The 24,923-nt window shown below is 47.7% G+C and overlaps 1 protein-coding gene across 3 annotated transcripts in view; it reads right to left on the reverse strand.

The window, feature by feature from the left end:
- Nucleotides 1–24,923, reverse strand: part of oplah (5-oxoprolinase, ATP-hydrolysing) — a 115,682-nt gene that overhangs the window by 20,137 nt on the left and 70,622 nt on the right. For all 3 annotated transcript variants that reach the window (XM_073055166.1, XM_073055167.1, XM_073055168.1), the window contains exons 16-20: nucleotides 19,188–19,339; nucleotides 17,949–18,109; nucleotides 15,675–15,776; nucleotides 9,869–10,043; nucleotides 7,669–7,853 (exon numbers count right to left, since the gene is read on the reverse strand). In XM_073055166.1, coding sequence (XP_072911267.1) covers nucleotides 7,669–7,853; nucleotides 9,869–10,043; nucleotides 15,675–15,776; nucleotides 17,949–18,109; nucleotides 19,188–19,339 — 775 coding nt within the window. The remainder of the gene's footprint in view (nucleotides 1–7,668; nucleotides 7,854–9,868; nucleotides 10,044–15,674; nucleotides 15,777–17,948; nucleotides 18,110–19,187; nucleotides 19,340–24,923) is intronic.

The following is a 24,923-nucleotide window of genomic DNA, read 5'->3' on the forward strand; positions in this document are numbered from 1 at the left end:
TAGCCCTGACATCTCCTCTGTACCTACTCCCCAGCACCTTAAACCTGTATCCTCTTGTGGTAACCATTTCAGCCCTGGGAAAAAGCCTCTGACTATCCACACGATCAATGCCTCTCATCATCTTGTACACCTCTATCAGGTCACCTCTCATCCTCCTTCGCTGCAAGGAGAAAAGGTCGAGTTCACTCAACCTATTCTCATAGGATGGGACCTGGAGCGATAGAGCCCTGGAAGAAGTGCATGGAGTAAAGCCAGATCTTATAGAGAGGCTTTGAGGAAAGCGAAACAGAATAAAGGGTGTACAGGTAGTAAGGTAGAAGGGCTAAAGTCTGTGTACTTCAATGCAAGAAGCATCAGGAATAAAGGTGATGAACTGAGAGCTTGGATACATACATGGATTTATGATGTAGTGGCCATTACAGAGACTTGGCTGGCACCAGGGCAGGAATGGATTCTCAATATTCCTGGATTTCAGTGCTTTAAAGGGGATAGAGAGGGGATAAGGGGAGGAGGGGTGGCATTACTGGTCAGGGATGCTATTACAGCTACAGAAAGGGTGGGTAATGTAGCAGGATCCTCTTTTGAGTCAGTATGGGTAGAAGTCAGGAACAGGAAGGGAGCAGTTACTCTACTGGGGGTATTCTATAGGCCCCCTGGTAGCAGCAGAGATACCGAGGAGCAGATTGGGAGGTAGATTTTGGAAAGCTGTAAAAATAACAGGGCTGTTATCATGGGTGACTTTAACTTCCCTAATATTGATTGGCACCTGATTAATTTGTCCTGGTGAGGAGGATAAAGAATGGTAGGGTGAAGGAACCATGGGTGACAAGTGAGGTGGAGAATCTAGTCAGGTGGAAGGCCGCAGAATACATGAGGTTTAGGAAGCAAAGATCAGATGGGTCTATTGAGGAATATAGGGTAACAAGAAAGGAGCTTAAGAAGGGGCTGAGGAGAACAAGAAGGGGCATGAGAAGGCCTTGGCGAGTAGGGTAAAGGAAAACTCCAAGGCATTCATTTTCCAACATTGGATTTCATTTTCCACTTTCTTGCCCATTCTCCTCATCTAAGTCCTTCTGCATCCTACCTGTTTCCTCAACACTACCTTCCCCTCCACCAACCTTCGTATCATCTGCAAACTTGGCAACAAAGTCATCTATTCCATCACCTAAATCATCTATCTACAGCATGAAAAGAAGCTGTCCCAACACCGACCCCTGCAGAACACCACTAGTCACTGTCAGCCAACTTGACAAGGATCCTTTTAGTCCAACTCTCTGCCTCCTACCAATCAGCCAATCCTCCAACCACGCAGTAACTTTCCTGTAACAACATGGGCTCTTAACTTGGTAAGCAGCCTCATGTGTGGCACCTTGTTGAAGGACTTATGCAAGTCCAAATATACATCATTCACGACATCCCCCTCATCTATCCTTCTTGTAATCTCCTCAAAGAATCCCAACATGATTGTCAGGCAGGATTTTCCCTGAAGGAAACCATGCTGACTTTGTCCTATCTTCTCCTGTGTCACCAAGCACTCCATAACCTCATCCTTAACAATTGACTCCAACATCTTCCCAACCACTGAAGACATGCCAATTGGTCTATAACTTCCTTTCTGTTGACTCCCTTCTTTCTTAAAGAGTGGAGTGACATTTGCAATTTTCCAGTCCTCCAGAACCATGCCAGCGCCCAATAATTCTCGAAAGATCATTACTAATGCCCCCATAATCTCTACCGCTACCTCCTTCAGAACCCTAGGGTGCAGTTCATCTGGCCTGGGTGACCTATGCGCCTTTAGGTCTTTCAGCTTTTTGAGCACCTTCTCCCTTGTAATAGTAACTGCACTTACTTCTCTTCCCTCACACACTACAACACCTGGCACATTGCTAGTGTCTTCCACAGTGAAGACAGATGCATCTGCCATCTCCTACTCCCATAGAACTAGTCCTACTGACCTGCACCTGGACCATATCCCTCCAAACCCCTCTCATCCATGTACCTGTCCAAGTTTTTCTTAAATGTTAAAAGTCAGCCCGCATTCACCACTTCATCTGGCAGCTCATTCCACACTCCCACCACTCTCTGTGTGAAGAAGCCCCCCCCACCAATGTTCCCTTTAAACTTTTCCCCCTTCACCCTTAACCCATGTCCTCTGGTTTTTTTCTCCCCTAACCTCAGTGGAAAAAGCCTGCTTGCATTCACTCTGTCTATAACCATCATAATTTTATATACTTCTATCAAATCTCCCCTCATTCTTCTACGCTCCAGGGAATAAAGTCCTAACCTATTCAACCTTTCTCTGTAACTCAGTTTCTCAAGTCCCGGCAACATCCTTGTAAACCTTCTCTGCACTCTTTCAACCTTATTAATATCCTTCCTGTAATTAGGTGACCAAAACTGCACACAGTACTCCAAATTCGGCCTCACCAATGCCTTATAAAACCTCACCATAACATTTCAACTCTTATACTCAATACTTTGATTTATAAAGGCCAATATACCAAAAGCTCTCTTTATGACCCTATCTACCTGTGATGCCACTTTTAGGGAATTTTGTATCTGTATTCCCAGATCCCTCTGTTCTACTGCACTCCTCGGTGTCCTACCATTTACCTTGTATGTTCTACCTTGGTGTTTCCTTCCAAAGTGCAATACCTGTTATTATTTCTCCAGCCTGATTTTCTAGTGGTCCTATATCTACTCTAATCTCTCTTTATTTTTTACATACTTGAAAAAACTTTTACTATCCACTTTGATATTGTTTGCTAGCTTGATTTCATATTTCATCATTTCCCTCCTCATGATTCTTTTAGTTGCTCTCTGTAGGTTTTTAAAAACTTCCCGATCCCGTCTTCTCACTAATTTTTGCTTTGTCGTGTGCCCTCTCTTTAGTTTTTACATTAGCTTTGATTTCCCTAGTTAGTCACAGTTGTACTATTTTGCCATTTGAGTATTTCTTTATCTTTGGAATACATCTATCCTGCACCTTCCTCATTTTTCCCAGAAACTCACACCATTGCTGCTCTACTGATATCCCTGTCAGCAGCTCCTTCCAATTTACTTTGGCCAACTCCTCTCTCACACCACTGTAATTTCCCTTACTCCACTGATATACTGCTACATCAGAGTTTACTTTCTTCCTCTCAAGTTTCAAGTTGAACACAACCATATTGTGATCACTGGTTCCTAAGGGTTCTTTAACCTTAAGCTCCCTACTCACCTCTGGTTCATTACCTAACACACAATCCAGTGTAGCTGATCCCCGAGTAGGCTCAATGACAAACTGCTCTAAAAAGCCATTTCGTAGGCATTCAACAAACTCACTCTCTCAAGATCCATTACCAACCTGATTTTCCCCAACGACCTACATGTTAAAATCTCCCATGACTACCATAACATTGCCCTTTTGACTCGCCTTTTCTATTTCCTGTTGTAACCTGTGGTCCACCTCCCAGCCCCTGTTGGGAGGCCTGTATATAACTGCCATCACGTCCTTTTACCCTTGCAGTTTCTTAACTCAACCCACAAGCATTCAACATCTTCTGATCCTATGTCACATCTTTCTACTGATTTGATGCCATTCTTTACCAGCAGAACCACACCACCCTCTCTTCCTGCCTTCCTATCCTTCCGATACAACGTGTAACCTTGGACATTCAGCTCCCAATACAATCATCCCTCAGCCACGATTCAGTGATAACCACAACATCATACCTGACAACCTGCAATAATGCAACATGATCATCCACCTTATTTCTTATACTCTGTGCATTGAAATATAACATTTTGAGTGCTGTGTTTGCCACCCCCTGCCAAGTTAGTTTAAACCCTCCCCAACGGCTCTAACAAACCTGCCCATGAGAATATTAGTTCCCCTCGGGTTCAGGTGCAACCCGTCACTTTTAAACAGATCATACCTCCCCCAGAAGAGATCCCAATGATCCAAGAACCTGAAGCCCTGCTGTCTGCACCAGCTTCGCAGCCACACATTTATCTGCCAGACCATCCTGTTTCTACCCTCACTGGTGTATGGAACAGGCAGCAATCCAGAAATTACTACCCGGGAGGTCCTGCTTCTCAGCTTTCTACCTAGCTCTCTAAATTCTCTCTTCAGGACCTCTTTGCTTTTCCCTCCTACGTCATTGGTACCGATATGTACCAAGATATCTGGCTGCCCTTCCTCCCCCTCCAAAATGCTGTGGACGCAATCCAAGACGTCCCTGACCCTGGCACTTGGGAGGCATCTTACCATTCAGTGTCCTGTTCACGTTCACAGAATCTCCCGTCTGTTCCTCTGACTATTGAGTCCCCTGTCACTACCCCTCCCGTTCTCCCTCTTTCCCTTCTGTACCACAGACCCACGCTCAGTGCCAGTAACCCCATCTCTGTGGCCTTCCCCGGGAGGTCATCCCCCACAACACTCCGAAGTGGTGAGGGGAATGGCCACTAGGGTGCTCTGCACTAACTGCTGATTCACCGTCCCATTCCTTCTCCAGTCACCCAGCTACCTGCCTCCTGCATCTTAGGGGTGACTACTTCCCTGTAACTCCGGTCGATGATCTCACTCTCCCTTCTTCACCCTCTCCATATTAATGGTGTCCTTCTTTCGCTGGTGGACCATAAATGCATCCAATACACAATAGTGTGGTCTTGCTAACGTCTCATTGAATTGTAATACCATGTCCCAGAGCCCTCACTGATTAAATATACCACATCCCTTCGTTGCTGTGTGCATAAGACATGGGAGCAGAATTAGGCCATTCGTGCCATCGAGTTTACCCTGCCATTTCATCATGGCCAATTTATTATCCCTCTGAACACCCCCCCCCCCATTCTCCTGCCTTCTGCCCGTAACCTTTGACACCATTACTAATTGAGAACCTATCAACCTCTGCCTTAAATACACCAAATGACAGCCTCCACAGCATTCTGTGTCAATGAATTCCCCAGTTTAACCACTCTGTGTAAAACACTTACCTCTGTCATCCCTCTGTACTTTCTACCAATCACCTTAAAATTATGCCCCCTTGTATTAGCCGTTTCCACCCTGGGGAAACTCTCTGGCTGTCCACTCTATCTGTCCCTTATTGTGTGAACACCTTTATCAAGTCAGCTCTCATCCTCCTCCACTCCAAAGAGAACAGCCCGAGTTCCCTCAGCCTTTCCTCATAAGACATGCTCTCTGATCCAGGCAGCGTCCTGGTGAATCTCCTCTGCACCCTCTCTAATCCAGGCAGCATCCTGGTGAATCTCCTCTGCACCCTCTCTGATCCAGGCAGCATCCTGGTGAATCTCCTCTGCACCCTCTCTAACCCAGGCAGCAGCCTGGTGAATCTCCTCTGCACCCTCTCTAATCCAGGTAGCATCCTGGTGAATCTCCTCTGCACCCTCTCTAATCCAGGCAGCATCCTGGTGAATCTCCTCTGCACCCTCTCTAATCCAGGCAGTGTCCTGGTGAATCTCCTCTGCACCCTCTCTAATCCAGGTAGCATCCTGGTGAATCTCCTCTGCACCCTCTCTAATCCAGGCAGCATCCTGGAGAATCTCCTCTGCACCCTCTCTGATCCAGGCAGCATCCTGGTGAATCTCCTCTGCACCCTCTCTGATCCAGGCAGTGTCCTGGTGAATCTCCTCTGCACCCTCTCTGATCCAGGCAGTGTCCTGGTGAATCTCCTCTGCACCCTCTCTAATCCAGGCAGCATCCTGGTGAATCTCCTCTGCACCTTCTCTAATCCGGGCAGCATCCTGGTGAATCTCCTCTGCACCCTCTCTGATCCAGGCAGCGTCCTGGTGAATCTCCTCAGCACCCTCTCTAGTCCAGGCAGCATCCTGGTGAATCTCCTCTGCACCCTCTCTAATCAAGGCAGCGTCCTGGTGAATCTCCTCTGCACTCTCTCTAATCCAGGCAGCGTCCTGGTGAATCTCCTCTGCACCCTCTCTAATCCGGGCAGCATCCTGGTGAATCTCCTCTGCACCCTCTCTAATCCAGGCAGCGTCCTGGTGAATCTCCTCTGCACCCTCTCTAATCCGGGCAGCATCCTGGTGAATCTCCTCAGCACCCTCTCTAATCCAGGCAGCGTCCTGGTGAATCTCCTCTGCACCCTCTCTAATCCAGGCAGCGTCCTGGTGAATCTCCTCAGCACCCTCTCTAATCCAGGCAGCATCCTGGTGAATCTCCTCAGCACCCTCTCTAATCAAGGCAGCGTCCCGGTGAATCTCCTCTGCACCCTCTCTAATCCAGGCAGCATCCTGGTGAATCTCCTCTGCACCCTCTCTAATCCAGGCAGCGTCCTGGTGAATCTCCTCTGCACCCTCTCTAATCCGGGCAGCATCCTGGTGAATCTCCTCAGCACCCTCTCTAATCCAGGCAGCGTCCTGGTGAATCTCCTCTGCACCCTCTCTAATCCAGGCAGCGTCCTGGTGAATCTCCTCAGCACCCTCTCTAATCCAGGCAGCATCCTGGTGAATCTCCTCAGCACCCTCTCTAATCCAGGCAGCGTCCTGGTGAATCTCCTCAGCACCCTCTCTAATCCAGGCAGCATCCTGGTGAATCTCCTCAGCACCCTCTCTAATCCAGGCAGCGTCCTGGTGAATCTCCTCTGCACCCTCTCTAATCCAGGCAGCATCCTGGTGAATCTCCTCTGCACCCTCTCTAATCCAGGCAGCATCCTGGTGAATCTCCTCAGCACCCTCTCTAATCCGGGCAGCGTCCTGGTGAATCTCCTCTGCACCCTCTCTAATCCAGGCAGCGTCCTGGTGAATCTCCTCAGCACCCTCTCTAATCCAGGCAGCATCCTGGTGAATCTCCTCAGCACCCTCTCTAATCCAGGCAGCGTCCTGGTGAATCTCCTCTGCACCCTCTCTAATCCAGGCAGCATCCTGGTGAATCTCCTCTGCACCCTCTCTAATCCAGGCAGCATCCTGGTGAATCTCCTCTGCACCCTCTCTGATCCAGGCAGCATCCTGGTGAATCTCCTCTGCACCCTCTCTGATCCAGGCAGCGTCCTGGTGAATCTCCTCAGCACCCTCTCTAGTCCAGGCAGCATCCTGGTGAATCTCCTCTGCCTCTCTGATCCAGGCAGCATCCTGGTGAATCTCCTCTGCACCCTCTCTGATCCAGGCAGCATCCTGGTGAATCTCCTCTGCACCCTCTCTGATCCAGGCAGCGTCCTGGTGAATCTCCTCAGCACCCTCTCTAGTCCAGGCAGCATCCTGGTGAATCTCCTCTGCACTCTCTGTAAAGCTTCCACATCTGAATATAATGGGGTGACCAGAACTAAGCACACAAGATTCTGCAGATGCTGAAATCCAGAGTAACACACACAAAACGCAGGACAGAATGAGATCCTCCAGCGTGTTGTGGGCGCTGCACCGAGCACAATACCCCAGATGTGGTGTAATCACTTTTACAGAGCAGCAACATTACCTCATGCTTTTGAACTCAGTCCCTTGACTAATGAAGGCCAACATACTGTACGCCTTCTTAACCACCCCATCAACCTGCACAGAAACTTCGAGGGATGTATGAACGTCATCCATACTGCTCAGAATCCTGCCAGTAACCCTGCATTCTGCCTTCGAATTCAAACTTTCCGGATGGAATTCCACCTGCCACTTCCCAGCCCAGCTCTGCGTCCCGCCAATGTCCCGTTGAAACCAGCAGCCTACCTGAATGTGTGCCATGTACGCCTGGACAACCTCCAGCCCGTAGGCGTCAATCAGCTCATTCACCAGCTGGATCCCTCTCTGATTGGCCGCTACCTGTGCCCGCAGGTCCGACAGGTTGTCATGGAGATTGCGGGTGCCACTGCTGCCTGGAATCTGGGCCGGAGCTTTGAGGGCCTCGGTAACAGCTGGGGAGGGGCGGGAGGGGGAGTGGGAAGGGAGGAGAGAGAGGGTGTAGGGGTTAGGGGTGAGGGTTGATTGAGGATTGGGGGAGTGGGAAGGGGAGAGGGAGGGGTGAGGGGTGGAAGGGGTAGAGCGGAGGGGGTAGGGGTGGAGAGGGGTAAGGGAAGGGGGTAGGGGTGAGGAGTGGAGTGGGTTTGGGGTGGAGGGAGTTTAGGGGTGCAGGGTGGAGGGGGGTTAGGAGTGCGGGGGGAGGGGGGGTTAGGGGTGGAGGGGTGGAAGGGGTGGAAGGGGGAGGGGTGGAGGGGGGTTAGGGGTGAGGGGTGGAGGGGGGTTAGGGGTGAGGGGTGGAGGGGGGTTAGGGGTGAGGGGTGGAGGGGGGGTTAGGAGAGATGAAGAGGTAAGTCTTGTGTTCCAGAGGGTGCTTGGATGGATGTGATAACTGTTGGGAATGGGTTATACACACAAAATACGGGAGGAGCTCGGCGAGGGCTGTTACAGTAGTGTAGTGGTTAGCATAAAGCTATGACAACCCCAGCAACCCAGGTTCAAGTCTTTCCCCTCTTCCCTTAAACCTGTGCCTTCTCAGATGCCCCTTCCCTGGGGAAAAGACAATGACAATCCACCTTATCCTTGCCTGAAAGATTTCTCTAGGGGAGGGGCTCCCAACCTGGGTATTGGGCCATGGCAAATAAAAGGTTGGGCACCCCTGCTCTGAGGTTACTCCTCAGTCTCCGTCATCTCTAAGGAGTGAAGTAGTTTCCCAATCCTTCAGCAGACCAACGTTTATTGTCTTGGCTTTATTCTAGCTGAGCGGTGTGCAGTAGGGTATCCGTTCCTCCTGTACCCTAGAAACACAGCTGGCAATCTGAAGCAGATACCCTGTAGCCGGTAGCACAACGCTTTACAGTTCCAGCAATCAGGGTTCAATTCCCACCGCTGTCCGCAAGGAGATTCTGGAGCAGCTTCTTCACCTCCGGCATCAGATTCCTGAAAGGTCTATCAACCCATGAACACTTCTTCCTCACTATTTCACTCCCTTTTGCCACTACTTATTTATTTTTTATGTATTGTACTGAACTACAGGTGTTCCCCCCCTCCCTTTACAAAGGTAGAGCGTTCCCAGGAAACCTTTCTTAAGCCGAAATGGCGTAAAGTGAAAATCCTCTTTGTAATGTGAAAACAGGGTACTCATGTAGGTCTCTTGTGAAAGCAAAGCGGCGTAAAGTGAACATTTGTAAAGCAGGGGACACCTGTACTGCCACAAAACAGCAGGTTTCACGATATACGTCAGTGTGATGGAGAGCGCTTGGTAAACACACACACACACACTGCCTTGTCATTCTGCTGTCGTTGAGCCGAGTCTGAGTGTCAATGTCTTCCCTGCTAATTGTTCGGCTTTACGGTGATTTCCCACCGTACACAGTGGAATACTCCATTTCTTTAGTATTGGCGATGAGTAAATGTGGGAATGATGCTTGTATACTGTGCTTCAGGCAGATACTTCTGTTCATTTTGTAATGTGACTGTAACTACATTGTGGGGTGCATCGTATTCTAATTCAAGTGCAGTGTTCAGTGATCTTTGTGGGAATTAAAGATGGGGTGTCCTGGTGTCTAGACAATCGGCTGGATCACTCAGAGAACTGAGAGCTCCCGGGAGTTCACACTAGACATGGTATTGGCTATAATTTCATTTTGTGCTAGTTATCTTTTTGTAAATATTGGCAGCTTTCATTTTGCTATTTTTGCACATTTTTGTAAGTTTGATCTTTGACTCAGTTAATAAACACCCTTGCACAGTGGTGCAGAGCGACTCCAGCCATCTTTGCTTTGGTTGTAACTCAGTGATGATAAATCTGATTCTAATTGTGTTGGTTCTTACACACTTCACTCACTGTATGTTTAATGTACACGTGACAAAAGTATCAGAATCTGAACCTGTCCCGTTCCCTCTCTGTGCTGAGGTTCGGCTGGGTACAGGGTACTGGGTAAATGAGCAAACCACCCCCTCACTCACTCACCCTCCTCCTGGAAGACTCCGTTCTTCACCAGTTTGAAGGATGTGAAGACAGCCCCTTCCTCCTGCAAGGACTTGGAGTGTGGGGGCATGGACCCTGGTGTGATGCCCCCAATGTCTGCATGATGCCCACGGCTTGCCACGAAGAACACTGGGCGGGAGACACCCTTTCGGAAGACCTGTGGGTGTAGAAAGAGCAGTGGGAGTCTGAGGATCGGGGAGGGGGAGTCAGATCTCATGCACGACTCCTGCCCACAGTACTATGAAGGTACAGAAGCCAGAGGTCCCACTCCACCAGGTTCAGGAACTGTTAATACCCTACAACCATCAGGCTCTTGAACCAAAGGGGATAATTTCACTCACCTCAACGCTGAACTGATTCCACAACCTACAGACTCACTTTCAAGGACTCCAGAATTCATGTTCTTGGTATTATTTATCTATCTGTCTGTTTGTTTCTTTTTTTATTTTTTCATTAAGGGCTCCCATCACCCAGGACACACCCTCTTCTCATTGCTACCATCAGGGAGGAGGCACAGGAGCCTGAAGAGACACTCTCAGTGATTCAGGAACAGCTTCTTCCCTCTGCCATCCGATTTCTTTTTTTTAAACTTTTTTTATTGTGTTTTCAAATAGTTACAGAATAAAAGTGTGTGAAAAAGAAAATATGTGTTACCCATCCCCCCTCCCCCCTAACATCCCTGTTGAAAAAAAGAAGAAAGAAAAAAAGAAGAAAGAAAGAAAGAAAGGGAAAAAAAAGGAATGCCTGGATATTGGAAGATCCCCACATGCTCCATGGAGTTCGTAATAACTTTAGTATATATATTTATTTCTCTCCCCAAGTAACCAATTATTTCATCTTCGGAGCTGCCATCCGATTTCTGAATGGAGAATGAACCCATCAACACTACTTCAGTACTTTTTTTTGTTCGCTCTCTTTTTGAAAGATTCAAAGTACATTTATTATCAAAGTACGTTTACAGAATACAACTGAGATTTACCCTCCTGCAGGCAGCCTCGAAACAAAGAAACAGCATGGAACCCATTCAAAGAAAATATCAAACACTCAGTGTGCAAAAAAATGAATGAGCAGATAGGAAAAACTAAGCGAAAAGCACACAGAATATTAAACTTCAAACACAGTCTCCTCGAAACAGTCTAGGAGTGTTCAGTTTAGCGTTGTTGTTTGTTGACTGCAAACCGCAATGCCTCGATCAAGTTGAACAAAAATAGCGAAAAAAGATTAACCAGACACCAGAAACACATACTGTGAACCGCAGGGTCCTTCAAAAACTACAGCCACGAGCCACACTGATCAAACTTTGCAGACTCCTACATCTTTCTCTGTCGGCAATGAGCGAGGGAGAGGAAACTGGTCCAACAAAGGCAGACATCGCTGAACATCCATTCACCTGCTGCTCTCATCCTCATTGACTTCAATCTCGTTCAACGCTCTAATCGATGAGAAGCAGAACCGATCACAGGCTCGCGCCCCGCCTTTAGGCAGCACACTCGTCCCTCAACCTCACTGAATTCCCTCAGAGGCAGCGAAGGGCTAGATCACTCAGTCAGTCCATTATCAAAATGTGAACTACAGGCTCCAGCCGTGCACAGTTTAGTAGTAGAAGCATATTTCAAAGACATAGTTTCAAGAAACTGTCTGCGGGACATCACTGTTGGTCACTGGCACCATCTGGATTGCACTACTTAATTTAATTTTTAAAATATATACTTTATTGTAATTTACAGTTTTTATTATGCATTGCAATGTACTGCTGCTGTAGTTTTTCCTGTATACACCCACAGGAAAATGAATCTCATGGTCAGATATGGTGACATGCATGTACTTTGATTTTTGAACTTTGACTTAAGGCTGAGTTCCAAAACACAAATAATTCACGGTGGGAAATGTGGCCACAAACTGACTTCCCACACAGGAGAAGGTGCTGATCGAGAAAGGGGAGGGAGGTGTCGGAAATGGACCAGGTAAATTCAAGGGCAGGGTGGAAGTTGGAGGCAAAGTTGATGAAGTCGATGAGCTCTGCATGGGTGCAGGAAGCAGCACCAATGCAGTCTTCGATGTAACATGGGAAAAGTGGGGAAAAGGTTCAGAGCATGTGAGGAGGCATTATGGATGGAGATAAGAAGGGATAAAACAGAGTGGAGGTATGCAACTTCTGCAGTCTGATTACTACCCTGTGAAGTCTCCTCCAGGAATGCCTACCCTGAAGAAGTTTAAATCTTCCCTTCTCCCCCTTGGAGATCCACAGAATCCCTCCAGCATTTTGTGTGTGTTGTTCGGGGTTTGCAGATACGAGTTCGGTGGGGCAGGAACATGGGACTACCTGGACAGGCAGGTTTGTGGATCTCGGGTAGGAGGTGGGGTGCAGGAACTATGAGGTTGGTGGCGGTGGGTGGGAGAACCCAGAGCTTTATTCCCTCCTCTTCTTTATACCGGCTCGGCTCGGACAGTAGAGATGCCCGGCAGGATAGTTGGGAATGACCAAAAGGAGAGAGTCACAGTTATCGGATCTCTGGCACCGAGTCTGTGTCTGTGACTCAGAAGGGGTGGGGGGGGGGGGGAAAGAGGAGGTATGTGATAGGCGATTCATTTGTTAGGGGAAAGGACTGGAGGTTCTGTGGTCAAGAATGAGATTCCTGGATGGTATGTTGCCTCCCAGGTGCTGGGGCCTGGTCGAGTCCTCAACATTCTTAAGTGGGAGGGTGAACAGCTAGAAGTTGTCATCCATATAGGTGCCAGCGACATGGGTAGGACGAGTGACGAGGTTCTGCAGAGGGAGCTCAGGGTTTGGTGCTAAGTTAAAGGGCAGGAGCTCCGGATTGTGATTGCTACCCATGCCACGTGTTTGCGAGGCCAGAACGAGGAAGATTTAACATGTGGCTAAGGAGTTGGTGTAGGAGGGAGGGCTTCAGATTTTTGGATCATTGGGCCCTCCCCCATGGAAGGTGGGACCTGTACAAAAGGAATGAGTTGCACCTGAACTGGAGGGGGACTAATATCCGAGCGGGAAGGTTTGCTAATGCTCCACAGTGGGATTTAAACCAGAGTTGCAGGGAGCTGGGAACCAGAGTGCCAGAACAGTTAGTGGAGAGCTTGTGGGGGCAGATGTTGGTAAGACCTCAAAGTCAGGAATCAAAAGCTTGAGCATGGTGTGACTAGTGTCCTGAGCTGTGTATATTTAAACACAAGGAGTATCGTAGGAAAGATGGATGAGCTCAGGGCCTGGATCAACACTGGAATTATGATGTTGTGGCCATTAGTGAGACTTGGTTGCAGGAGGGGCAGGACTGGCCGCTGAATCATCTGGGTTCTGTTGTTTTAGACGTGACAGAGTGGGAGGGATTAAAGGGGAGCAGTGGCATTACTAGTCAGGGAAAATGTCATAGCAGTGCTCAGTCATGACAGGCTGGAGAACTTGTCCAGTGAGGTGTTATGGGTGGAAATGGGAATCAGAAAGGTATGACCATGCTAATGGGCTATATCACAGACCACCCAACAGTCTGAGGGATTTAGAGGAACAAATTTGTAGGGAGATCACAGACTGTTGCTAGAAACACAAGGTTGTTATAGTCGGTGATTTTAACTTTCCTCATTTTGTCTGGTAATCCCATACTGTTAAAGGACTAGACGGGATAAAATTTGTCAAATGTGGGAGGCCTTCAAAAGCGAAACGTTGAGAGTACAAAGCTTGTAAGTGCCTGTAAGAATGAAAGGTAAAGATAACAAGTGTGGGGAACCTTGGGTTTTAAGAGATATTGAGGCCCTGGTTAAGAGAAAAAAGGAGGCCCATAGCAGGTATAGGCAGCTAGGAAAAAATGAGGTGTTTATGGAGTACAAGAAATGCAAGAGAACACTTTAGAAAGAAATCAGGAGGGCTAGAAGGCATGACGTTGCTCTGGCAGGCAAGGTGAAGGAGAATCCTAAGGGATTATACAGTTATGTTAAGAGCAAAAGGATTGTAAGGGACAAAATTGGTCCTCTGGGAGATCAGAATGGTAATCCATGTGTGGAACCAAAAGAGATGGGGAGGATCTTAAATGGATTTTTTGGCATCTGTGTTTACTTGGGAGACGACGCAGAGTCTGTCCAAGCGAGGCATAGCAGCAGTGAGGTCATGGACCCTGTACAGATCACAGGAGCAGGAGATGTTTGATGCCTTGAAACAAATTAGGGTGGGTAAATCCCCAGGGCCTGAGAAAATGATCCTTTGGACCCTGTACAAATCACAGGAGCAGGAGATGTTTGATGCCTTGAAACAAATTAGGGTGGGTAAATCCCCAGGGCCTGAGAAAATGATCCTTTGGACCCTGTACAGATCACAGGAGCAGGAGATGTTTGATGCCTTGAAACAAATTAGGGTGGGTAAATCCCCAGGGCCTGAGAAAATGATCCTTTGGACCCTGTACAGAAATTGCTGAGACATTTAAATCATCCTCGGTGACAGGAGAGGTACTGGAGGATTGGACAATGGCCAGTGTTGTTCCGCTGATAAGGGAAGGCTCGAAACAGAAACCATGGTAGTGTAGGCAGTGAGGCTGACAGTGGTGGGACACTGATTGGAGGACATCCAGATGTATGAGTACCTCTGAGTATTTGGACAGACATGGACCAATTATTTTTGTTTATTTATTGCGATACAGATCAGAACAGACCCTTGCGGCCCTTCAAGCTACACCACTCAGTAATCCCTGATTCAGTCCGTGCCTCATCACGGGACAATTCACAATGGCCAATTAACCGTCCAGCTGGTATGACTTCGGACTGTGGGAGGAAACCACAGCACCTGGAGGAAACCCACACGGTCACGGGGAGAACACAGACTCGTTACAGGCACTGGCAGGAATTGAAACTTTGAGCAAAGAACTGCCATTTTCATACAGAATTGGCCAGCTGGTTACCTTGAGTACATTTAAGTTCCTTGTTCACACAAAGAGTCACCGTTCACACTACCTCATGGACTGTTTGTCCCACTCCATACAGGGAGGCTACGTAGCATCCACACCAGGACCACCAGACTCAAAAACAGTGACTTTCCACAAGCAGTAAGACTGATCAACACCTCCACCCACTAACCCAGCCCTCCACATCCCCAAACACCACTACTTTATCTTTTCCTGTCAGTCACCTTGTGGACAGACACTCCTGTGCCTAGTGTCACTTTATGGACATACAATCAATCTATCTGATGTGTTTATTGCGTTCTTTGTCTCATTGTGCTTTTTTTGTGCTGCATCAAATCTGGAGTAACAATTATTTTGTCCTCCTCTACACTTCGGGACTGGAACTGACATCAAACAACCGAGAATCTAGAACAATACGGATATTAAGAACATAAGATTTCAGAGCAGAATTGGGCCATTTAGCCCATCTGAGTCTGTTCTGCCATTTCATCATGGCTGATCCAATTTTCCTCTCAGCCTCAATCTCCTGCCTTCTCCCCGTATCCCTTCAAGTCCTGACCAATCAAGAACTAATAGCCAATAAAATCTCCACATTAACAGCCAATAATAGTTCAGAACTAGCAAAGTAACTGACCAATAGTGAGGGACCCCTGCTCGTGTCACACCCCTTTTAGTGTGACCCTAGAATCCTTTGTTTGCATCCCATCTTGCCTTGATATGCCAAGTGGCTCTGGTGCCCTGCAGTGCAAAGAGGAGCTGTATTCTTCAAAGACTTTTTCTTATGTGTTGAATGCTCACGATTATCCACCATAGCCCTTGCCTTGAATCAACCACCACACAAGAAACTCATCTGTACCTGGCTGCCCCCAGAGAGCCGGACATCTTACCGGTGTGATCACTGTCAGGTCGGGGAGATGGCTTCCGCCCGCACGAGGATGGTTGCTGAGGATCACGTCGTTCTCCTCGATTTCGCTGCCCAGGTGATTAATCTGTCGGGGAGGGAGTGTGGTCAGGAATGAAACGGAAGTTCGAGAAACCCCCAAGCTTCCCTCCCCGGCACCGGCCAAAACTGGTAGTCTCAGGGTCAAGAGAAGCAGACGTCAGGTGATGTGTAGGTGAAAGGATAGGACACCTCTCTGGGCTAGTGTCACCTAACTACAAAATGTGGTGGACAGAACCCCCTGCCTTACAGGCAAAGCCCTCCCCACCACTGAGCACATCTACATGGAGTGCTGTCGCAGGAAAGCGGCATGCAAAGACCCCCACCCCCAGGCCACGCTCTCTTCTCACTGCTGCCATCAGGACGGTGGTACAGGAGCCTCAGGACTCACAGCACCAGGTTCGGGAACAGTTATTACCCCTCAGCCATCAGGCTCTTGAATCAAACTCATCCAATCACTGAACCAATTGCACAAGCTACGGACTCGCTTTCAAGGATGCTGCAACTCGTGTTCTCTGTTATTAATTTATTTTGGATTTACAGTTTCTCTTCGTTTCGCATTGGTTGTTTGTGTATAGTTCTTCACTGATTCTACTGTATTTCTTATTTCTGCTGTAGTGTACGGTGGCATACGTTTGAACTTCGAACAGAGAAAAATATCAATGATTTAAAAAGTGCAGAGAAAATTTACAAGGACCTGAGTTATAGGGAAAGGTTGAATAGGTTAGGACTTCATTCCCTGGAGTGTAGGAGAATGAAGGGAGATTTGATAGAGACATAAAAAATTATGAGGGGTATAAGAAGGGCAGATGAAAGCAGGCTTTTTCCACTGAGCTTGGGTGCTCTTCACACGGGCTTGGGTCACTTGGACAATGCTAATACCCATGTCAGGATGCTGTGGTTTGACTATAGCTCAGCATTTAACATAATTATTCCTACAACTCTGACTGAAAAGCTCCAAAACCTGGGCCTCTTTTCCATCTGCACCTGGATCTTTGACTTTCTAAGGGGAAGACCACAATCTGTGCGGATTGGAAATAACAACTCCTCTTCACTGACAATCAACACTGGCGCACCTCAGGGGTGTGTGCTTAGCCCACTGCTCTACTCTCTCTATACCCATGACTGTGTGGCTAGGCATACAGTCAAATACCATCTATAAATCTGCTGACAATACAACCATTGTTGGCAGAATCTCAGATGGTGACGAGAGGGCGTACAGGAGTGAGATACGCCAGCTGGTTGAGTGGAGCGACAACCTGGCACTCAATGTCAGTAAGACAAAAGAGCTGATTGTGGATTTCAGGAAGGGTAAGATGAAGGAACACTTACCAATCCTCAGAGGGATCAGGAGTGAGCAGCTTCAGGTTCCTGGTGTCAAGGTCTCTGAGGACCTAACATATTGATGTAGTCACAAAGAGGAGATTTGGTTCACTCATAAATCTCTACAGATATACTGTGGAGAGTGTTCTAACCGTCTGCATCACCATCTGGGTATGGGGGGGGGGGGGGGGGCTACATCACAGGATGGAAGTAATCTGCGGAGAGTTGTAAAACTCTAATCAGCACTCCACTCTGTAGTCTCCAGGACATCTTCAAGGGGCAATGCCTCAAAAATGTGGCATCCATCATTAAGGAACTCCATTACCCAGGTCATGCCTTGTTCTCATCGGGAAGGAGGCACAGGAGCCTGAAGGCACACACTCAATGATTTAGGAACAGCTTCTTCCCCTCTGCCATCCGATTCCTAAGTGGACATTGAATCCATGAACACTACCTCACTACTTTTATATTTCTGTTTCTGCACTACTTATTGAAATTAACTATTTAATATGTACAGTTACTGTAATTCACAGTTTCCTTTTTCTATTATCATGCATTGTAAAATGACAAATTTCACGGCGTATGCTGGTGATATTAAACTTGATTCTGAACTAGAGTTCGAGGGTTCAGGGTGAAATGTGAAATGATTGAGGCTGGAGCGAGTGTGGAGCGAGTGCCAGTGGAAGTGGTGGATATGGGTTTGATTGCACCGTTTAAGTTTGGATAAGTACTGGGACAGGAGGGTAAGGTGGGCAATGGCCCAGCTGTGAGTCGATGCAACTAGGCAGATTTATTAATTTCTTCTCGTAACCTACATTACTTTTTCACGATTGCACTGTACTGCTGCCGCAAAACGCCACTGTCAGGGATAACACACGCGATCTTGACTGGATCTCACCTGGAACTGCACTGTCTCCTGCATGGCGCCAAGATGCACAGGGATGTGCGGGGCGTTAGAGACCAGACCACCATCCGGGCCAAACAGAGCGCACGAGAAGTCCAATCGCTCCTTGATGTTGGTGGAGATGGAGGTTCGCTGCAGGATTCGACCCATTTGCTCTGTGGGAAAGTGCAGGGCAGAGAAGGCCTTCACCATCTGACATCACAATTCCGGGCATCTCACTGGATGTGCACACACATAATCCCTTAGTCTTGCCCCTCCCACAGTATGACCCTCCCTCGGTACCGCCCCTCCCACAGTGTGACCCTCTCTCTCAGTACCGCCCCTCCCACTGTGTGACCCTCCCTCGGTACCACCCCTCCCACAGTGTGACCCTCTCTCTCAGTACCGCCCCTCCCGCAGTGTGACCCTCCCTCGGTACCGCCCCTCCCACAGTGTGACCCTCTCTCTCAGTACCGCCCCTCCCGCAGTGTGACCCTCCCTCGGCACCGCCCCTCCCGCAGTGTGACCCTCTCTCTCAGTACCGCCCCTCCCGCAGTGTGACCCTCCCTCGGTACCGCCCCTCCTGCAGTGTGACCCTCTCTCTCAGTACCGCCCCTCCTGCAATGTGACCCTCCCTCGGTACCACCCCTCCCGCAGTGTGACCCTCTCTCTCAGTACCGCCCCTCCCGCAGTGTGACCCTCCCTCGGTACCACCCCTCCCGCAGTGTGACCCTCTCTCTCAGTACCGCCCCTCCCGCAGTGTGACCCTCTCTCTCAGTACCCCGCCCCTCCCACTGTGTGACCCTCCCTCGGTACCACCCCTCCCGCAGTGTGACCCTCTCTCTCAGTACCGCCCCTAACCCTCCCTCGGTACCACCCCTCCCGCAGTGTGACCCTCTCTCTCAGTACCGCCCCTCCCGCAGTGTGACCCTCCCTCGGTACCCGCCCCCCCCCCCGCAGTGTGACCCTCCCTCGGTACCGCCCCTCCCACAGTGTGACCCTCCCTCAGTACTGCCCCTCCCACAGTGTGACCCTCCCTCACTACCGGCCCCCACAATGTGACCCCCCCCTTTTGAAACACAGCTTCAGTGGTACGGAATTTCCCAAGTACTGGATTAGCAATGCCCCACCCATTCCTATTTAGACCATAAGACATGCTGTAGGGGCAGAATGAGGCCATTTGGCCCATCGAGCATGTCCAACATTCACTCATGTCTGCTTGACGTCCACTCTCCCGTTTCCCGTCGCTGGTACCTGCAATGCTCATGAAGCGGTGGGAGAAGATGGAGAGCTGGACTGTGTCCAGTTCCAGTCCGACAGCTCGCATCTTGCCACTGCCCACGGTGATTTTGATGTCCCCGTACTGGGTGATGGCTGCCACACAGTCTGGTTCAACCAGGATGGTGCTGGGGAATTGAAGAGTGACAAAGAGCTGTTGACAATGTCCATTGGTAACAGTCTTCCTCACTGTCCACTACACCCACAATCTTCATGTCAGATGCAAATTTGATGGCCTACTTAACCACACTATCATCCAGGTGACAAACAACAAAGATCCCAGCATCGATCCCTGTGGCACTCCACTAGTCAAAGGCGTCCCATCAGAGAGGCACTCCCACAGTGAGTCTCCCTCAGTACCACTCGCTGGCTTCACCCACAAAGTCAATGTCAAAACCTCAAACAAGAGAAAATCTGCAGATGCTGGAAATCCAAAGCAACACACACAAAATGCTGGAGGAGCTCAGCAGACCAGGTAGCATCTATGGAAAAGAGTAATCAGCCGATGTTTTGGGCTGAGACCCTTCTTCAGGACTGATCCTCATCTTGAATACTGAGCAACTGAACGTCCTGGACCAACCTCCCATGTGGGGCCTCGCTAAAGTCCATGTGGTCAACATCCACTCTCCTGGTAACTTCCTCGAAAAACTGTATAAGATTAGTTAGACATGACCTACCACGCACAAAATACTGCTGACTATCCCGAATCGGCCCGTGCTTGTCCAAATACTCACATATCTTGTTGCTTAGAGTATCTTTGAAAAACTTTCCCACTACTGATTTCAGATTCATAATGTTCTGGTTTCTGTTTAGAGCCTTTCTTAAACAGCTGAACAACATTGGCTATCCTCCAGTACCTCACCAGTTGCTAAGAATGATTTAAAGGCCTCAGCGGAGGTGGAGATATTTAAATCATTGGAACAAACACCTCCTGTGTAATCTGTGTTGGGCCCATGACCTTGCTGCTGCTCTGCCCCCCTCCTCCAGACTGTGTGTCGTCGCCTGAGTAAATACAGATGCAAAACCTCCATTTTAGATCTCCCCCATCTATTTTGGATCCACACACGGATTACCATTCTAGTATTCCAGAGGACTAATTTTGCCTCATGCAAGACTTACTGCAGTGGTCCCCAGCTACCAGGCCGCAAAGCATGTTACCGGGCCACGAGGAAACGATACGAGTCAGCTGCACCTTTCCTCATTCCCTGTCACGCCCACTGTTGAACTTGAACCCACACGAGATCATCAGTCGCCTAAACGCAGTGATACGCTCGCGCCAGGGATCACTGGTTGGCCTCGTGCGGCTGGCGGAAAGTGCCGTTGATACTGGCCTGGAGCGCGGATGGATGGGCACCGCCTCTAAATCTGTTTAGCACACAGAATGTTCGTGGGGAACCCAGTGCTAAAATATTCGCAGGGTTTCATAAGTAGCAGAGCAGCTACCTCGCTGCGATCTACTGAAAGTCATCCCTCGAGCCAAACTTTTGTCAGTCGATAGATCCTACCTACCTACAAGGAGGGCGGGCATGTGCCCTGTCGCACTCCTCGCTCCGTCAGTCACTCTCCAGACTGCGACTGCCGCGGCCCCGGCACGGGAACCTCCGTCCCTGACCTTGTCCTCTCACCCCACCCACGACCAGCCTCACCTGGCCAAGGCCTCTGGCGGCAGGCAGGAGGCTGGAGTTCAGGCCCGGAGGTTGTCTAATGAGGCAATGAAGCCCTCAAAACTGCTTTGGTACCTGGAGTCCAAGCACCCCGCACTTAAAGACAAACCCACTGAGTTTTTTCAGCGGAAAAAAGTGAGCAAGCAGGACAGAAGCAAGTGCTGAGAGCCACGAAAACTAAATTGCAGAATAGACTGGACGTAAGGAACCTCCTTCGAGTAACGTGGTCGTGTTTAACACCCCCCACCCCCCGTTGGCTGGTCCGCAAGAATATTGTCAATATTAAACCGGTCTGCAGTGCAAAAAAGGTTGGTGACCCCTGCCTTATGGTCTTAACATATCTGTAGAAACCCTTAGGATTCTGCTTCACCTTGTCTGTCAGGGCTATGTCATGCCTTCTTTTAGCCCTCCTGATTTATTCTTTTAAATTTTCTCTTGCATTTCTTATCCCCCATAAGCACCTCCTTTGTTCCTACCTGCCTTTACCTACAATGCACCTCCTTTATTTTTTAAAACCAGTCTTGAAAACCATGAGACACAGGAGTAGAATTAGGCTATTCAGCCCTTCAAGTCTGCTCCGCCATTCCATCATGGTTGATCATGGATCCCACTCAACTCCATACACCTGCCTTCTCTTCATATCCTTTGATTCCCTGACCAATCAGAAAACTAACTACTTCTGCTTTAAACATACGCACGGACTCGGCCTCCACTGCAGTCTGTGGCAGAGCATTCCACAGATTCACTACTCTCTGGCTAAAAAAATTCCTCTTTACCTCCGTTCTTAAGGGTCACTCCTCAATTTTGAGGTTGTATCCTCTAGTTCTGGATACCCCCACCAGAGGAAACATCCTCTTCACATCCACCCTATCTAGTCCTTTCAACATTCGGTAGGTTCCAATGAGATCCCCACACATTCACCTAAGGTCTAGTGAGTACAGGCCCAAAGCTGCCAAACACTCCTCACATGTTAACCCCTTCACTCCCGGAATCATCCTCGTGTACCTCCTCTGGACTCCCTCCAATGACAATGCATCCTTTCTGAGATATTGGGCCCAAAACTGTTGACAATACCCCAAGTGTGGCCTGACTAGTGTCTTATAAAGCCTCAGCATTATCTTGTTTTATATTCTATTCCCCTTGAAATAAATGCCAACATTGTATCTGCCTTCTTTACCACAGACTCAACCTGTAAACTAACCTTCTGGGAGTCTTGCACGAGGACTCCCAAGTCCCTCTGCACCTCTGATGTTTGAACCTTCTCCCCATTTAGATAATAGTCCGCACTATTGTTCCTTTTACCAAAATGCATTTTGGTAAAATCAAACATTTTATACATCAATCATGCATTTCCCAACACTGTATTCCATCTGACACTTTTTTGCCCATTCTTCCAATTTGTCTAAGTTCTGCTGCAATCACATTGCTTCCTCAGCACTATCTACCCCTCCACCTTCTTTGTATCCTCTGCAAACTTTGCCACAAAGCCATCTATTCTATTATTCAAATCACTGACAAACAATGTGAAAAGTAGTCATCCCAATACTGACCCCTGAGGAACACCACTAGTCACTGACAGCCAACCAGAAAAGGCCCCTTTTATTCCCACTCGCTGCCTCCTGTCTGTCAGCCATTCCTCTATCTATGCCAGTATCTTTCCTGTAACGCCATAGGATTTTATCTTGTTAAGCAGCCTCATGTGAGGCACTTTATCAAACGCTTTCTGAAACTCCAAGTAAATGACATCCACTGCCTCTCCTTTGTCCACCCTGCTTGTTACTTCCTTGAAGAATTCTAACAGATTTGTCAGGCAAAATTCCCCTTCACCTCAGAATTACATCTGTCACAGAGAGGATTTATATGGCAATAAAAACGAGCTAACTTATCCTTAGACATTTGAGCCCTATGAACCACCTTAAATTGTATCAAAGCGTGTCTAGCACACATTGAAGAAGTGTTAACTAGTTGGAGAATTTTCTCCCATTTCTCTATAGGTGAAGATACCTGAAGTTCTCTTTCCCATTCATTCTTAATTTTATCAGATGTGCCTAGATGTATTTTCATAATCAGATCATAAATAATTGCTATTAAACTCTTCTGATAGGGGTTTAAACCTAAATTTTTTTCTGTAATTTCAGTTTGATGTGGTATCGGAAAAGTAGGTAAAATAACATTTAAAAAGCTTCTAATCTGCAAATATATGAAAAAAAATGTGATCTAGGTAAATTATATTTATTACACAACTGTTCAAGGTAACTTCCTTGACACATATGTTCTGGTCTTTCCCTCTTTTGGAAAAACATTGGAAAGAGATTTTTGATATTATTTCAGTAGTTTTGCGTATTGCTTTACAACCTCATCCTATTACTGCAACCTTTGGATTACCAGTGATGGACTCTAGTCAACTGCCCCCTTCAGCTTACCGTTTGATTGCATTTGTTACATTAATAGCCAGAAGATCCATTTTATTTAAATGGAAAGATTCTAATTCCCCTACTACATTTCAATGGTTTTCCCAAACTATAACATGTTTAAACTTGGAAAAAATTAGGAGTGGCACTGTCGACCCTTCGGTTAAATTTGAAGAAACTTGAAGGCCATTTATTCAACATTTTCATATGTTAATGACAAATAATGATTTTAACTGATTTTAACCCACACAGCCCGGCTTTTGTTTTGTTTTGTTTTTTTTGGAGTTTTTTTTAAGTTTGGGGGACCTGTTTTTTGTATAAATTTTTTTGGAATCTTTTTCATGTTCAGTTAAGAGATTGGGAGGCTTAGATTACACGTTACTCGGAGTCTGTGTCTGTATACATTAACCGATATTAATGCAATCCCCATCTTTGTATCATTATCATTGTTATGTTTATCAATTCAAAACTTAATAAAAAAGATTGAGAAAGATAGATTCCCCTTTACAGTATCCATGCTGACTTTGACTTCTTTTATCATTAGTCTCCAAGTACCCCAAAACCTCGTCTTTAATAATAGACTCCAACACTTTCCCAACCACTGAGGTTAGGCTAACTGGACTATAATTTCCTCTCTTTTGTCTTCCTCCCTTCTGAAAGAGTGGAGTGACATTTGCAATCTTCCAGTCCTCTGGGACCATGCCAGAGTCAAGTGATTCTTGAAAGATCATGACCAATGAATATGTTACCTCTTCAGCAGCCTCTCTCAGGACTCTGGGATGTTGTCCATCTGGCCCAGGTGACTTATCCGCCTGAAGGCCTTTCAGTTTGCTTGGCACTTTTTCCTTTGTAATTCCATCTCTTACCAACAGAGCCACACCACCGCCTATGCCTTCCTGCCTGTCCTTTTGATACAAATATATCCATTGATGTTAAGCTCCCAACTATGACCTTCTTTCAGCCACGGCTCAGTGATACTGACTAATCGCTAACTACGCCACAAGTTTGTCCACCTTATTCCAAATGCTACGTGCATTTAAATACAGCACCTTCAATCTTGCATTTATCACCCTTTTGAATTTTGCCTCTGTGGTACAATTTAACTCTTTTCCCTGTCTGCATTTGTACCTAATCATTGCTTTGTCCTTCCTTACAATCATGTTACATTGATCATCTACTTGTAAACCTGCTGGCTGATCCTCAGCTCTGTCATCCTGGTTCCCATCCCCCTGCCATATTAGTTTAAACCACTCCCAACAGCTCTAGTAAAGCTGCCCACAATGATACGGGTGCCCCTTGGATTCAAGTGCAACCCGTCCAAGGTTTCTTTAACCTGTTATCCTTACCTTTTATTCTGATGGGATTTGTACTCTGAAAATTTCTCTTTTGAAGGCCTCCCACTTACCAAGCACACCTTTGCCAGAAAACAGCCTGCCCCAATCCACACTTGCAAGATCCTATCTGATATCATCAAAATTGGGCTTTCTCCAATTTAGAATCTCAATTAATGGCATTCTAGTCACTGGATGCAAAGTGTTCCCCTACACACACTTCTGTCACCTGCCCCGTCTCATCCCCTAAAGCAGAACCAATATCGCACGCTCTCTCGTTGGGACTTCCACATACTGATGAGGAAA

The sequence above is a fragment of the Hemitrygon akajei genome, chromosome 8 (assembly GCF_048418815.1).
Source record: "Hemitrygon akajei chromosome 8, sHemAka1.3, whole genome shotgun sequence".
In the NCBI taxonomy this organism is placed as follows: domain Eukaryota; kingdom Metazoa; phylum Chordata; class Chondrichthyes; order Myliobatiformes; family Dasyatidae; genus Hemitrygon; species Hemitrygon akajei.